Source organism: Solea solea, chromosome 20, assembly GCF_958295425.1.
Source record: "Solea solea chromosome 20, fSolSol10.1, whole genome shotgun sequence".
Taxonomy (NCBI): Eukaryota; Metazoa; Chordata; class Actinopteri; order Pleuronectiformes; family Soleidae; genus Solea; species Solea solea.
In genome coordinates, this window is record NC_081153.1 from 9,825,519 (window position 1) to 9,842,406 (window position 16,888).

Consider the following 16,888-nt stretch of genomic DNA (forward strand, 5'->3'; position numbering starts at 1 on the left):
GAGGGGGGAAAAAGCCAGAAAAGAAAATATAGATATATATTAAAACAAGTGAAACACAAGCAGCAGATGGAGAGGAAAAAAAAAAATAGGTAGTTTAAAGAAGAAGAAGAAGAAGAAGAAGCTATATTGGAAAAAGTTTAAGGTCAGAACTGAAGTAAAATGTACAAAAAAAAAGAGGGGTTCATGTTCCAACAGTAGTCTGACAAGTATTTTTGCACACACTTTGAACACAACGCCATCTCCTTCCGCCTGACATCAGATCTCAAACTGACACACACACACACACACGGCTAAAGCAGAGAGGTTATTAGCACTGCCTTCCTGTCTCCTTCAGCTGCACCAACCTCCACCCACTGAGGCAATGTGATGGATAAACTCCGGAGATTTGCGTCAAACCCCCCCTTTTCATTTTCTTCTCATGTCATGTCAGTGCAGCTGAAGGGAAAAAGAGGCAAATGTCTTTTCAGGAAGCCTCCATATTTTTTTTTTCCCCACGCAGATTTCTTCATCATTGCCCATCATCACCTGTCGCCCCGATCCTTACATGTGTGTGTTTTTTCCCCTTGGCACAAAAAACAACGATCACCCACGTGCCCTCAAAACGCTGTACCATGTTCCATCACTAAACATCCTCTTTTTCCTCTCTCTGTGGTGCCGGCGTGATCTAAATATCACAGTACCAGCCTCTTAAACGTCATTAGGCAGGAAAATAAACGGTTTATTCATCCTCCTTGGCACTAATGTGTTAAACCTCATGTTCTGTGATGTGCTTTCGGGTCGTCTGCGGTTTTACATTTGTGCGCAAACACGACGAGACCCACGAAAGTCATTAACGGACGCCTCGGCACGTTGTATATTTCCTCAGCCTGTGCCAAAGCTTATTGGTTTGAACCTCTTATGACATCATCGAGCCGAGTCAAAAATATGAGCATATCATATTGAAAATGTGAAAATGTCACACACACACACACACACACAAAGAGAAGTCAGATAAGTGGTGAGCAAATGAACACATGGGGGATTTTAGAAGAGCTATCTCAGTGTAAATATGTCACAACTGGCATCTCCATGGTCAGCTTGGGGGGAAAAACACACCAAACATCTGCATCAAACTAGAGTCCTTTCTTTCAGTGCGAGGTTGACAAAGTCGTTGAAAAAGTGGAAACAAAAACTGAGAGTTAAAAAAAAAAAGAAGAAGATTTAAATGAAGTGCTGTACTTTGGATGTCTATAGCCCTTAGTTCATTTGATTTGATCTTATAATATATTTTCTATACAGGGGTGTGTGCACATGACATATTCCGTATAAATATATAGATGGCATGTTGTAAAAGTTCTGACAAAAAAAAAACAAAAACGTGTAAATAAGGTGTTTTTATTCATTTTTAATTGTTCAGTGACGCTGAAATTGGGTATGTGTTGTCTCTCAGAATTACCATGCGTTTGGCTTGGATCCATCGGACTTGCCGTAGTCATAGGTTTCAGAAAATTCAGCTTCATGAAGATGAATGAACCCGAGGGAGGGGCGGGACATGGCGGGTGGGTCGGGGCTGTCCATTTGCTTGTTATTTTGTACATTTTGTGCAACAATAAACTTGTCATTTATTACATTAACCACTGATGTCCGGCGCGTGTGTAGACGCAGACGTGTCCACAGGTTTAGTTACTCATGGGAGAGCCGCCATACTCATGTTAAACAGGAGCATGTCTCCATTATTCATGCTCAGTCACATGACCACAGCCATCACAGGCACCGTCCTGACAGGTATGACGGATAAATCAGTATCACACAACAGCATTTTTGCCCATCTGGCCCAGAAATACACACCATAACAACCTTGGGATTACAAACCTGCTGCTTTTATAACATCAGCTGCTTAAATAGAACTACAACTACAATATAAATATAACACACTTACTCCACAGTGCCAGCAAATCTACAAACATGTATTAAAACCTTTAAAACAGCAAATAGATCAGTATCTGGATCAGTTTTCTTACACTTTTATATACGGGGCCAAACTTTTTTAAAGAAAATATTAAATTCCAATTTTTACATAATAATAATAATAGTACATTTATATAATTTGTCAGATGGTTTCCCCAGATCTCACCACAAGAGGGCAGCAAATGATCGCATAACTGAAAGACTGCGAAACAAACCATTTGACATCAATACAGGCTTCACTTAGACCAAAACAAAAGCAGCCCACTCTTCAGAAGAGAGACAACCAGATAATAAAGAGACATATTATAGAGATAAAAAGACTATAATTAAATGTCCATTACAGATTAACAGTAACTTCTTCAGATAATCTAAATAAACATGTTTAATCGTTAAATTTGGTGTTTAATATTAGTTATTGAGCTTTATTGCCAGTCACAGATGTTATTATGAGACGGTGGACAGTCTGAGTCCACTCAGCTGTGACGTCCACGTGCCGGCTCTGTACATTGGGGCTGCTGGAAGGTGTAAAGTAGGGCATGGGGACACAGGAGAGCCTGTCAGAAGTTATATATTGAAAAGACAGAGGCAGGCAGATGCCGTACTGTACCATCGCACAGAGCAAAATGCAACCGCAGCTTTTACAGAGAAATGGAAGGTGGTACACAAGGTACAGGCACGGGCACTCCCGCCTTTACACTGACAACAAAAAGGATTGTGGGGACTTCTGTGTGAGCGACGCTCTAACGGTCATGTAATAAATAAGGAACCAAGGTCTCACTGCACTTCCCTCATGGCATTCAAAGGCATCAATCACACGTTAATCCTTACAAACATCAGTTATTGCCTGTTACACAACAGGGTCTTTGTGAAATATGAAACAAATCATGTCAATATGTCATTCTGTGTCAAAGATTACGTGCGTTTAGTTTCAGGTGGTTCAACCTCAGGAACAGCCCTCTGATCATTGGGGGACAGTAAAACCGGGGACTTTAGTATGGGTTTGCACCTTATTCATATCTTTTAACAGTCTTTTTATAATAAACTAAAATATGCAAACAGGATAATTAATCACATTATTGTATTGTGGTGGAAGCTTCACTGCAGCAGCAGCAGCAGCAGCAGCAGCAGGAGACGACTGAGGAGCCAGTATTTGGTTAAAAATTGATTTATCTTTGGGGAAAGAAAAAAAAAAAGCCCTGACAAGAGAAACTTCCTTGTTAGTTAGATAATTTCAACAGTTAGAAGCAGATAATATAACCTAAAAGTTCCCCCTCTGGTTGCTATCACTCCTCGGCACAAACGGATCAGCTATTAACCGTTAACTGCCCCATGGTGGGAACACCTTATCAAACGGACTCTGTGTGTGTGTGTGTGTGTGTGTGTGGTTTCCCTCCATTGACTTCCCCTCCCGCCTTCACAGACTTCAGCAACAAACACTCTACGCTTTCCTCCTTCGTCTCCATGTCTCACAACCGACCAACGCAACACACGTTATATCAGCGCTCAGTCATCGTCCTCACCAGCTGCGATGTAAATCAGCCTTGAGCACCGTTACTGATGGTTACCATGCCGCTCTGCTCCACCTGCACCGCACTAACATTTGTGTGCTCTGTCTGTATGTGTCCCGCTGTGCGTCAGGGACACCGAAATAAAGGACTGTGGGGGTGAATAAGAGCAGATGTAGTTAATTAAAAGAATCTTGTCGTGCATTTTTCAGGCCGTCGGACAACTTGCAGAGTTCAAAGATACGTGCGGAGGAGAAACTCGATTTACTGGCCGTGTACGTCTGAATCCGCCTCCGCAGTTGGCGCTGTATCTCTTGATAAGTTGTGTATATTGAATCAGTTTCCTGTTGAGCTTTACGGCACAGAAAGACAAGCAGTGGACGGTGAGATGGACGGTGTTGTGGTTCTGTATGTTCCGTACCTCCTGTACATGCTAATCGTGATACAAATCAGATGGAGCATGGCTCGTCTTCTTCTACTTTCGTCTGACTAAGTGTATACATGCAGGAATAATCGGACTATGAATCGCCCAGGTACGTTAGTATGACTAAAATGAAGCTAGTCTTAGTCAGACTAACATACCTGGGTAATGTAAATCATAGTCCGATTGTAGTCGGACTAACGTGTTTACATGACATTAAAAAACAAATTACTGCTATGATCCGACTAAAATCTGACTTTTAACATGCGCTGAGAAAGGCACATCACATTCTCCCTTCTCTTTCTATATGTAGGTCCATATGCCAACCATTCTCTGCCGTCTCACCGTGTGGCTTTACTAGCGTAGTAGCTGAAATGCTTCCATCTTCCCTCGGTCAGTCGTGCCATAAAAGGCATAACTCTGTGTACGGCACCATGGCAAAACATTGCCATGCTGACAAACACACAGCGAGAGAGTCGTGTGGAGCCGACAGGCCTTATCGTCTTTGTGTGAACTCATTTGACAATTATTTGAATGTTACGCACTAGATCTTTAAAAGAACAGCGGGTTTATCTGTGCAAGAGAACAAGGCATTGAAGATAAAACTGTGCACTGGTTACATCAATAACACGTAGAACCTCCAGGAGAAGGCCATGGCTTTGCTTGTTAAAGAATCAATAGAGTTCATTATGTAACTTCTGTGGCTGGGGTCAAATATCACATAATTATGTTGTATTTTTTGTTCAAATTCCACCGGGTACTGCTGCTAATAGCGCGCCGAGGCACACGACTCATTCATATAACGTGGTCCTTTGTGAGACACGGGGTGTAGAGGGTGTGTGTGCGTGCACACATCAGCTGTCACGGGTCTACATGCCGTCTACTGTTAAGTTTGGTTGCATAAGAGACGCCAAACATGTGCTGTTACACACAAGAGGGCAAGAGTATCAGGGTGAAATTGAAGGAGCCAAAGTTCAAGCTAAAGTTGAGTTTCTCAAGATTTATATTTGTTTGCGTCTTGTAGTTGAAGAAGGGTTTTTCAGGCTGACGGATTACATTTAATATGACTCGACATGAATCATCATGTAACAGGTTTAGAAGACCACAGTACCAGTGCTAGTAAAACTAAAACTGGGCAGAAGTTCACAGAGGACTAAAATGGGAAAAAACGCTCTTTACATCTGTAAGACGTTAAAGCACATGTGGGCAGAGGTGAGACAGCTTCAGAAAAGGAAACTCAAATATGAATATGGAGGAAAAACAAAGTTCACAAATCAAGAGGTGTTACCCAAAAACTTAATTCACACACACACACACACACACACACACTCGAGCCTCACAAGAAACACGGCAGAGTGACAGGTCCACACAGTGAACAGTGTGAAAGAGTCTCTCTCATGTGCTGCTCGCTCACAGCTGCCTCAGTCAAAGGTCTGGCGTGTCTGCTGTGGACGCTCATAACTTAACTGATAAAAGCAGCAAAGTGCAACAGCAGACGGCAAAGAGCTCCACAGACGTCAACAACGCAGCAAACGGGGCAAAAACATTCCTCGAGATCTACGATGTTATTAGAAGAAGTGTAAACATTTCCGGAGTTCATCATTAAATTGTGGTGGGAAATGTTAAATACAGTGGCGTAAATAGACCGAGCAAACAGACTTTTAACTTTTAACAGGAGGCAGATTTACTCAGAATAAGATCATTCGCTCTCTCATCATCCTCCTCTTCCTCACATTTACTCCAGACACTGCTATAGTGAAATTAGATTAAAGGAATATTTCACCGATTTGCATTTAGCTTTGAATTACTAGAATAGGTTTAGTATTTTTTTCCCCTGAGTCGAGAAATATCTTTTTTTTGTTGCGTGTGCACCAGTGACACTTAATACTACCCCTATTCTAGTAATACAAAGCTAAATGCAAATCGGTGAAGTATTCCTTTAATATAGAGCGAGAGATAAGGCGATTGTTTCATTCATTTGTTTCATTCTCTATGCACTCCTCAGCTCCACTCTCATCACCACCAGAGGAATCTCTCGTACCACTGGTGGTACACGAACCACAGTTCGAGAACCAAGGGTGTAGATAATTAAAAGAAGAAGAAGAAAAAAAAACCAAAAAAACTTTACATTCAATTTAAAGAAGGTTTGTTAGTCCAACTAAAACCAGACTTTCAATACATGAAAACACATTAGTCTTCAGTCAGACTCTCGGTGACCTGGGTAATCTGAACTTAATCCTGGAAATAAGTACATAGAAGAAGAATACAAGTGACAAAACATGGCAAAACTCCAGGCTGCTATATTTTTTTGGACTGATGGAGACAATTTCATGCTCTGTCAGTGCAAAGAGTGGTAGGAAGTCAATAAATGGATTCCCCACTAGTGTTGGTATACTTAATTCAACTGACTGTCCTGGTCAAGCTACTTCACTGTGGACGAAGATTCCCAAAGTTAAAGCGCTGGTGTTTTTGATCATCATCAGTCAAGACTGATTTATCAGCAGAGAAAATAAGAGAATCAAAATGACTGATTAGTGCAGCTTTAAGTTAGATTCTGCTTTATTATTTTTTTAAATATCCAAGTTTCCAAGAAACCCTATGCTTATTAGAACATATATATCAGGCTTTGCCTTGCACTGACATCACTTTTTACTCTCCACATCCCTCTGTTCTCGTGAGGTCAGAAGAACAGAAGAGAACCGCACTTCACCGTCTTCCAGCACCGGGCAGTGACAGGGTTAACACTGCAGCATGGGAGGGTCCTGGCCCCGCCCACTCTGAGATCATTTGCATAACGGGCGGGAAGCTGTGGCTCTTTGTTGCTGCTGAACACAGCTGAAACCCCGCCCACAAAACACCGCACTGGCGGGAAAAGGCCGGCTCCATGGCTTCAGTCAGTGACAATAGAGAAAAGCAGACACACACACACACACACACACAGCCTCTTTGTCTCAAATACAGTATACTGCAGAGAATAGTTTGGTCCCTGTGCGCACACACACACACACACACACACACAATAAATATGAACACATAGACAAACACACAAGGCAGTCGGTGATCCTTAATGAGGTGGCACTCCTGTTCTCTGCCGGAGAGCAAAGGTGAAGCAGAGATAAATGAGACGAGAGATTGACAGGAAGATGAAAGAGTGGATTTGGGAGGATATGAAAGAAGCTGGGACACACACACACACACACACACACACTGCGTGAGACAGAGTGAGACAATGACAATTTATGTAGCCAACCAGAAATAATACAAGTGTAAGCAGCTTTGTCTAAAATAAGCACATTACTTATAATATGTGATAAAAGAGATTGCTCCCTCTCTCTCCCTCCCTCCCTCCCTCTCTCCCTCTGTGTGTGTGTGTGTGTGACCAATAATGTGTTGCCCTGGGAAAGAAGTTCACTGGGTTGTTGGAAAAACAGGAAGACATGTCATGCTCTGGATTGGGGAGGGTAGATGAAGAAGGAGAAGAAAAAGTACCGTGCAGCCTCTGCATTACATAATCAGACAGGAAATATGCAGCAGAGACACACACACACACGGAAGCAGAGAGAGAGAGAGAGAGCGAGAGAGAGAGACTATAGGAAGCCATGCATGGACTGCACCTAGGACACTTTCCTGAAAGGATTTTCAGATCTGATCACATCTTTTCCTTTGGTCGCATTTCGCTTATGGCAGACACCGCAGGAGCCAGACAGCGTGACAACGTGTGTGAGGGAGGGGGAGAGAGAGAGAGAGACCGCTGCTATAGACACACACACACCCACACACATCAATAAATGATGGTCTGCACTTGCTGTGGAAGCATACATCACATCACACTGAAACGCTATAAAACCAGGCTGGATTAGGCTGCAGCACACTCATCCCTTACAGTGCAGCACTGGCCGTGTGTGTGTGTGTGTGTGTGTGTGTAAAATCCAGAATGCATACAGAGACAACACATACAGTGCTAGAGGTGACAGAACAGTTGCAGCATGAGAAAAAAGTTAGAATATTATGAGAATACATTTCTTTTTTATCATGATCTAATGTATTATTATTAAATCCTTATCCTCGCAGTCGACCACTAACAGCCATTTCCTCCAGTCCACAAAAGAGATGATTTCCTGTAAGTCTCTGAGTGTGTGATTCTTTCTTCCAAACAAACTCCTGAAGCCCTGAAAAATAACGTGGTGCTGAATCTGATGTACCGAAAAGATGAAGTATTTCTTGATTTGTGAAGCCCCAATCAAAATGTAACTCCACCAAATGCTCCGCGTTCCTCATCTAGACACTGATCATCTGAGTTTGCTTGAATAATGATTGTCTTATAATATTATGACTTTATTCTCGAAAGATTCCATTTCCATTTTTCTTAGGTTTGGCCCTAATACTCGTCGTCGTACTCACAGAAACACACACACACGTTTGAACTTCATTCATAGTGAGGACTAGAGCTGAAACAATCAACAATCAATTAATCTATTATTAATTGATTACTAAATTAATCGACTATCAACTATTTTAAGCTAAGCTTTTTTCATGATTAAAACAGGACTTCCGATTGTTTAAGCTTCTTAAATGTGAATATTTTCTTCATTTCTTTTTTCTGGATAACAAAGAAATCATTAACAGTGAATCATTTTGGTGTGTGGACCGAAAAAAGACTTTGAGAACACCGTCATTTCCAGGTTTGACGAACACCGATCAACATTCAAGTTTTTCTGATATTTTATGGACCAACCGATTAATCGAGAAAATAATTGACAGATTAATCAATTATGAAAATAGTGGTTAGTTGCAGCTCTAGTGAGGACCCTCATACTGTAGAGATAATGCATTTCTCAGCACCTTACCCTAACCTTAACCATCACAACTAAATGCCTAACCCTAAAACCAGGTCTTAACCCCCAAAAAGCCTATTAAAGAAGTGAGGACCAGGCAAAATGTCCTCACTCCGTATGTATACGACTTTCTGGTCCTCGCAAATCCACAAAATACAAGAACACGCTCTCTTATCTGATGGACTCACACCTGACAGTGTTGTGTTTCTCACGTGGTTACGCAACACACACACACACACACACACACATCCTGAGTCGTCTCTTCCTGACTGACAGAGAAACAGCTATTCTTGTTAGGACACTGCATTGACCTCCATTCATTTGTACAACCTACGTAAAAACCCTCATGCCTAACCCTAACCTTAACTTAAAAACTGTTCCTCAGAAATGAGCTGCTGCCTCATTAGGACCAGGCTTTGGTCTCCATGAGGACTACTGGTCAAGTCAAGTCAAGGTCAGCGTTTATTCCTAGAAAACATCCTCCCCACACACGCACATCGGAGTTGGACCAGTGTTTGCGAGACTGGATGAGGAAAAAAATGTCAAAGAGAACAAGAAGGAGCATTCCGTACTGGAGATAAAAGTCAAGCAAACTCACAGAACAGCTGGCAGCGTCAAGGTTTGACCCTTCACCCCTGTCACATACAAAAACAAAAGTAAGACCTTCACATTCTACAGCCGTACACTCGGAGATTATAAAACCATGCGGCGTCTAAAGCCTTGCTCCTCCCCCAAATATGTGTCCTTCTGTGCTATCGATACACATACTCCACATTATGAGGCCTCTTCTCAGGAGTCCCGTCAACAGCGTCTTCAAGTACAGATGCTGCGCTATCTGATTAGCCACTGTGTGTGTGTGTGTGTGTGTGTGTGCACTGCAGGTGCGTGCGAGTGTCTTTTTCGTCTCGCCGGGGGCCAGATGGCAGAGAATGTTTAGTCAAATGCGATTACAGATTAGGATTTAGTGGACGTCAAATTACCTAGACGCACAGTCACTGGATGACACACTACTACAGCGGAGCGGCTTTGCAAGTTCAACAACAAAACAAGCCCTGTGTGATGTTGTGGGCACTGCCACACACACACACACACACACACACACAAAAATCTTTGAATGGCTTTAAAATTTTGGCTCATTCCTGTGATTCATCCCATCAGACAACACGCTGCTCAACAGGAAGCTGTGTGTTGGGACTATTTCTTCCTGATAACGTAAACTGGTGTCCACAGAAAGGAACAAGGAGAGTAGAAAGAACATCAGTTTAGGAACACTGACTTGCTGAAGTTCCGATTGGGCATCAGTGTGAGGAAGAAAAGTTATTTATGAGAACCAAGTGCCGTGGTTGTGTGCGCCACACAGACGATTCAGTATGTTCTTATTTCCTCGCTGGCTTCAGATGGAACCCGGAAGACTGTGTCTGTTCATATACTGTATATATATACGGCCTCGGAGGAGAATGAACAGCCTTATTCAGAATGATAGAAAGGCAGCAGTAACTCAAACGACCACTTGTTACAAGGCAAGCTCTGAATGCACAACACGTCATACATACACATTATCTTATCCTTTGAAGTGGACAAAGCTGCTTCGACTTATTCCTAATGGCTGATTTGTAAGTTACAAGACATAATCATAAGATCATTTCATTGTATTCTTATGGAGGCCGTTTTTCATCCATGATGGATATGTTTAAATGAAGGTGTGTAAAGATAGGTCCCGTCCTGTCCTGTTTATAAACTGGTTTCAGAATGGTGTTAGAACAAAATAAAAAATAATCATTGATTAATAATATTGTACAGGCTAATCATGTTTGTGTACATGATATGTAAGATATATAATAAGATATAAATAGATAATAGATATAATTACATATATATACATAATATAATAATAGATATAAAGATATAATAATATCGGAAAATGATCATAAGTATTAATAAAAAGCAAATAAACGCCAAGTACAAGAGGCTAAAACACTGTGGCACTGACGGCCAGATACAGACAAGCAGCATGTACTGTATGGACTGGAGCGAGTGTTACATAAGTCAGCCTGTGGTTCCCCCTCTGAGGGCCTCATGTATGGAACAGGGTGTGCTCTGTAAACATATGCAGCCATATGAGCTGAGCCGTCGTAGGGCAACGCTGGACTGGACTGAGAGAGAGAGAGACAGAGAGAGGAATGAGCCCCAGTGACTTACTGTGTGGCCTGTTGTTCCGATAGATACACAAACAGGCATGACTAAGCTCTTGGTAAGAAGAGGGAAAAGGGAGTGTGTGTGTGTGTGTGTGTGTGTGTGTGTGGCACAGCTGACTGTCTCCTGTTTCAAAGCTGCTCTAGTGTGTTGATTGTGCTCACTGTCCGCAGCTAATGAGTTCACACAGTGCATGTGTGTGTGCGTGTATCCGCAGATGATCTAATGCACCACGGTGCAAAAATCACAAATTAGCCTTGTGATATTATTTCTCCACTTCTGCGAGTGATTGTGTGTGTGTGTGTGTGAGAACTTAGTTAAAAGAGTTTGAAGTCTTATGTCACTGAATTGCAAAAGGCAATTCTTTTTTAATGTGGAATGATTCAGCAGTGCCTGGAGGTGCCAGACGAGCACCTGAGATAAGAGCATACCACACATAGCACGGCGTTGGGAAATGCGAGGTGTGTTGTACATATCAAATGACTTGTGATGGGAAAAAAAAAAAACCTCACAGTCATGGTTTGAGTTTTTTTTGTAATTACACAGAAACAATAATAATAATTAAAAAAAAAAACGAGGGCAGGGGAAGCGACGCTAGTTGTGAAAACGGATAAAAATACTCTCCAAGGAAAGAAAAACAAACAGAGAAGGGTTATCAGTGTGACTCCCCTACTGTACGGTAAGTCCCCAGTAAGCTTGAGGCCTGACCCAGTTTGGAAGGAGGGAATGTGGGACACACACACACACACACACACACACACACACACACACACACACACTTCCAGCTATTATATGGCTGAAAATACTTTCAGTCATGTGGATGAGGTCAGACACCCGGAGCCTGTGACTTAAACTCGTCCTGAAAGAATACGTCTCGGCTTAAAGAAAGACAGAGTATTAGTCGAGGATGCCAAATAATTGTGTTGAGAGTCTTAGGAAAGGAGGTGAGGCAATAAGAAAGAAAGCGAGGGAGGGAGGGGAGGAGTGAAAGGAATTAAAAGAGGCTGCTGGAGTGACACCAGGTATTGTGTAAGTGGTTTTACAGTAGGCAGGCACACCTTGGTTTCAAAGATGTACAAATGTCGTTGCATAAACAAAGACCTGGGAAAACACACTCTCTCCTTAATAGCTTGAGCCACCGGGTTTATACCACTGTCGGAGGAGAAAATGAGCTCCGCTACACTCCAGTGAAGCGCGGTGACACACTGTAAATCATCGTCTTTATCAAACAAAGAGGTAGAAGAAAAACGTGTTTAATGAGAGTATAAGAGGGTGGCAGCAGGCAAACAGAACAGAGTGCTTGTGCTGTGTAAAGATGCCAGTGGGATAAAGGTGAAAGCGGCACCGACGCCATGTGAAAACCTCTCGTGTCGTTAATGCAGTGACATCACATTCCTTCACCGGTAGAGAAAATATCAGATCCTTTGACCTGGTGTGTATTCATTTATTGTTAAAGTGCACGACACCAAGAGAGAGGGAACAAAAATGCCTGAAATGGAAGATCCAGTCCGTACCAACAGGGTGAAAGGTCACCATTTCGGTTACAGGCACTAAAAATTTAAATTATCCAAGTACACAGTAATGGAAAATACAAGGTCAAATGTGTATCTAGTTAGAAATAGGAAGAGAATCATGTGGCCGTCTTTAAGCATTTATCCTCCTAACCCACACACGCGGAGTCCATTATAATCCACATTCAGAAAGGATCCGCGTTTTTTTGCAGAGCACAACTTGCAGAGCTGGAGGAGCTTTCATCCTTTTGAATTTTAAGCGCTTTGACAAATTACGATTTGGAGGAACTAATGGAGCTCAGTGGGGAGGCGGGTACTTGATGGTATCTCAAGTGCAGGCTTCCCCCGGAGTTCCTCGCATGTAACGGCCAAACAGAGATCCGCGCTTCTTTACAGACTACGAGGAAACCTCCAGCTGCTGGAAGCCTGAATAAACATGTGTACGCCCCAGAGTCAGTGCAGTTACTAAAGTGTCACCGGTACTTCCTCGCGTGTCGTCCTGGCGTCCTGGGAAGCAACGGCGTCTTCTGAGAACGTCTCGTCTCCTGCAGTGATCTGGTCACAGGCGGGGTCAGTCTTCCTCTTCTTCCTCACGTGATAGTGATGCTTCTTAGACTTCAGGTGAGCTGCAGGTGAAGAGGTTTAAAGTCAGATTCAGGTTTGAGCATCAGTCTCTATTGTGCGGTGATGGCATAACGTGGGTCAACAAGCCTCACCCGTCCACTCCAGGTCACCGAGGATGACTTTGTCGCACAGATCGCACACTCGCAGATTCCGTTTGTTTTTCTGTCCCGCCTCCTGCACTCTGATTGGTGGAACGGTCGGCTCTTCACCCTGGGTTAGTCGGGCCAAAGAGTTAAAGCTCAGTAGAGTTATTCATTTATTGCCCTCTGCGCCCACTTGCCACTAATGTCTACCAGTGGGGACACAATAAAACGGATTTTAGTCACTTAACAAAAGGCTCACCTGATTAAATCGACGCCCACTTAAGTCTGAAGTTTGAGGAAAAGGCATTGATTTTTACATCATGTCACACAGGAGTAGTTGATCCACTGCTGCCTCTATCAGTGACATCAAATGTGTTACTTTGTGACTTATGTGCTTGAAAGCCTTGAAATCCTTGAAGTGAAAGCAGTGAACCAGCAGCTCCTGTTTCCCTGTGAGCTTAAAAATTATGATTTTCTCTACGGACTTTGGGGTGGGAGAATGAGTCGCTGTCAAACTGCACATTTCAGTCTAAAATTTCTAATGGCAAGAAAAAGCTTGTAAGGTATCACAAGTTACCCTTAGAAATGCACAAAAAGCAATAAAAAAACGTAATGGAAACCAGTTTGTAGGACCACTTCAGACAAGATGGTGCGTCTTCTGTTGAAAAACATGGAAATGCAAAATGCTTTCGGCCATCTTCCTGAAGTGGAGTCTAGTGGGGCGAGATTTTACGTGGGATTTAAATGGGATCTCGCGAGACTAGAATTGCGGTTCATAAGCAAAACACCCTTCAATGGAAACACCATCAGGTAGCACTATTATTTACTTATGTACTTTGTCTCAATTAATATAATTAAGACAAAGTACATAAGTAAATAATATTATTAGAATATTTAATAACGCTTTTATTTTACTAAACTGAGATGGAAACACAACCATATAGACTCAGGGCCTGTACACAAGAGCACACGTTTAGGATTATCCACAAGTTTTGTAATGTATCTGCTTTTTATCCAGATCAAACTGGCCTTTTTAGGAGCCCTAAAATGCTATTTCTGGAAAACATATGTAGACACTGGCAGCCATATTCTCAACGAGCGCAAGTGTCCATGTCTCAGGCTGCTTCCCGACTCAGGGGGTGAGCACAGTGCAGTCACTGCTGACTGTTCTGTAAATACTTCTATACAGTTAAAGTATTACTATGAGAAGTTGAGGAAGAACAAAAGGAGCAAGGAAACATTGACATTTCCAAAAGGAAGGAAGATAAATGGAGTTGGATGAGTTAAGAAAAGACAAGGAAAGAGGAAGAATGAAGGGAAAGAGGGGAGGCTTTTTGAGAAACATGTCAGGAGGAGGTGAGGAAAGGGAAGAAGCATGTTATCAAGCAAATTAGAAAAGGATAAAATAAGGACGTGGGAAAAAGGGACCAAATGTTGGTGGAAACAGAAGCCAACCGGAGAAAACAAAGAGAACAGGATGGAAACGAGTAATAAAGGAGGGAGGGAAAGCAAGAGAAAGACGGGAAAGGAGCAAAGGAGACAGAAGGATGAAGAGCTGCCAGTTTCAGCGTAGTGAGGCCACACCTTACGGAGACTGTCCAGTATCTGCAGTGCAGGGTTCAGCACCGCCTCCTCCCACCGCGACACGTCCGTCACATCCAGGCCGTACACTGGAGGCACGTTGTCTCCAGGTCCTGCACAAAGACACAGGTCAAACACACACAGTATGGTTTTTAACATGGACACAGGCTGCTAAGAAATAAAATCTTGTTTCAGCATTTTATACTTTTATTTTTTTTACTGGACGTGTGGTCACTTCCGACCATCGATTGAGTTGTGCTGACGACAGTTCACCGTGCATCATGTGAGATGTCAGTGTTGATGCAAACGCCTGAATCGTGACATGATTATTGTATATTTACAGCGATAAGAGGCCTTTAAGTGAGTGAGTTTGTCTCAGAAAAGCTGAGCTGAAAATCAGGATGGATGTGCCGGAGCTGCACCCTGATGCTTCGTCAACCTGCTGACTCACACTGGCTCAATAATGTCTCTGCCTCCCCCCCTCCTGCTCCTCCCTCCCACCCTTCACTCTTGTGCATCATCTCTCTCGCTCCCTCTCTCTCTCTCTCTCTCGCCATCAGTCTTGCTTTGGCGTTCACTCGCTCTCCTCATCTCTCACAGTTCCATCCCCCGTTTTTCTATTTTTCATCGGTCAGCAGTCTGCTGTTTAGGCCTCAGCACTAAAGAGCAGCAGCACCAGTCCGTGCCCCGTCTGCCCTTCTGTCTGCGTGAGGAGACACGGTCCTGGACTGACCGAAGACACGCAACAGAATGTAAAAATGAAGATGTGAGCAACTAAAGTTATAAAAAATAAATTAAAAATAAGCATTATAATCAAATAATGAGTGAAACATAAAGGAAACAACAGAGACAGGACACATTGTTTATAACCAATGAAGTGAATTAAGTTGAATGTGCACTGCAATTAAAGTAGAATGACTTTAATAAGCTTACGCAAAGTAGCGGCATTCATGTCAATCAACAGTTGTATTACATTTTTACCAATATCTTGTGTTTATAATGGTCATGCTCAATTAACCTAGTTCTTTCTATTAATTGACTGGAATTTTGATTCTTTTTGTACTTGTAAATACTTAGTGTAGACAAAATAAGCTTGAGTATCAGCCGACAGTGGGGCAGACCTGTCCGTCCACCTTCACAACAAAAAAGCTGTAATTAAACGTGACGGTTGGTGGTTGAACCAAATATTAAAGAACACAATAGATGTCACACTCAGACCGTTAAGCGCAAAAAATGTGCCATTAAAACCCATTGAAAGTGCACTGTTTGATCTCACTTCCATTAATTTAGCATACTAACACGTGCATTTTACTATATCTGGGTGTCAATCTGGTCTTTTGCCTTGGAAGTGATCATTTCTACTACTCTCCACCAGATGGCGTCTGCCGAATATGCCATATTCGGCATATGCTATTTCCACTAGATGGCACTGTCATAATTCCCCCCTCCCTCACATTGACATAATAATAAATTAACACAAAAAGTGACTTTGCATGTAGTATATTGAAAATAATGAATAAAAAGAAATGATAATTCAAATAATCAAGCATTTAAAGGGTTAAAATCTTTAAAAAAAAAAGTATTAGTATCTGAATAATTAGGTCAGATGTAGGTGAACAAAAAAATCTGAATGAAAATATGAATAAAATGGATATTATTTATCATAGTACACTTTATGTGCTTAGCGGTACGAGTGTGACTAATATTAGAACCGGCCTCAAGGGTTAAATAGCAGAGCCATCAGCAGCACTTCTAACTGTATTTCCATCCATCTTATCCTCCAAGTGAGGGTTGCGGGTGGAGCTGTGCCAATCTCAGCTGACAGAGGGCGATAGGCGGGGTCACACCCTGGACAGTTTGTCTGTCCATCACAGGGACACATATAGAGACAAACAACCATCCACTCTCACACTCTCACCTACAGCCAATGTACCTAATCTAACTGTATTTCCATTTGTTGAAAATAAATGCTTTAACAATGACGTGAGTGTTCCTGACTGAACAATAATAAACTGAACACTCACAGTCAAAACACCTATTAACCCACATTGTGTTTAACAGGTAGAGAGGGCAGGGAGTTAAAAGGTACAAATGGGGCTTTTGAGTCACGGAGGCATTAAAATGCAGGGTGAAAAAAGAGGAAGAGGGGCAATGCAAAGCAATGAGCTCTACTGAGAGGGAGTATTCC

The 16,888-nt window shown here is 42.4% G+C and overlaps 1 protein-coding gene across 2 annotated transcripts in view; it reads right to left on the minus strand.

The window, feature by feature from the left end:
• Window positions 1–12,585: 12,585 nt before the first annotated feature.
• Window positions 12,586–16,888, minus strand: part of trit1 (tRNA isopentenyltransferase 1) — a 32,611-nt gene continuing 28,308 nt past the window's right edge. For both annotated transcript variants that reach the window (XM_058619643.1, XM_058619642.1), the window contains 3 exons: window positions 14,704–14,813; window positions 13,129–13,246; window positions 12,586–13,038 (listed from right to left, as the gene is read on the minus strand). In XM_058619643.1, the coding sequence (XP_058475626.1) occupies window positions 12,878–13,038; window positions 13,129–13,246; window positions 14,704–14,813 (389 nt within the window). In that variant the 3' untranslated portion in view covers window positions 12,586–12,877. The remainder of the gene's footprint in view (window positions 13,039–13,128; window positions 13,247–14,703; window positions 14,814–16,888) is intronic.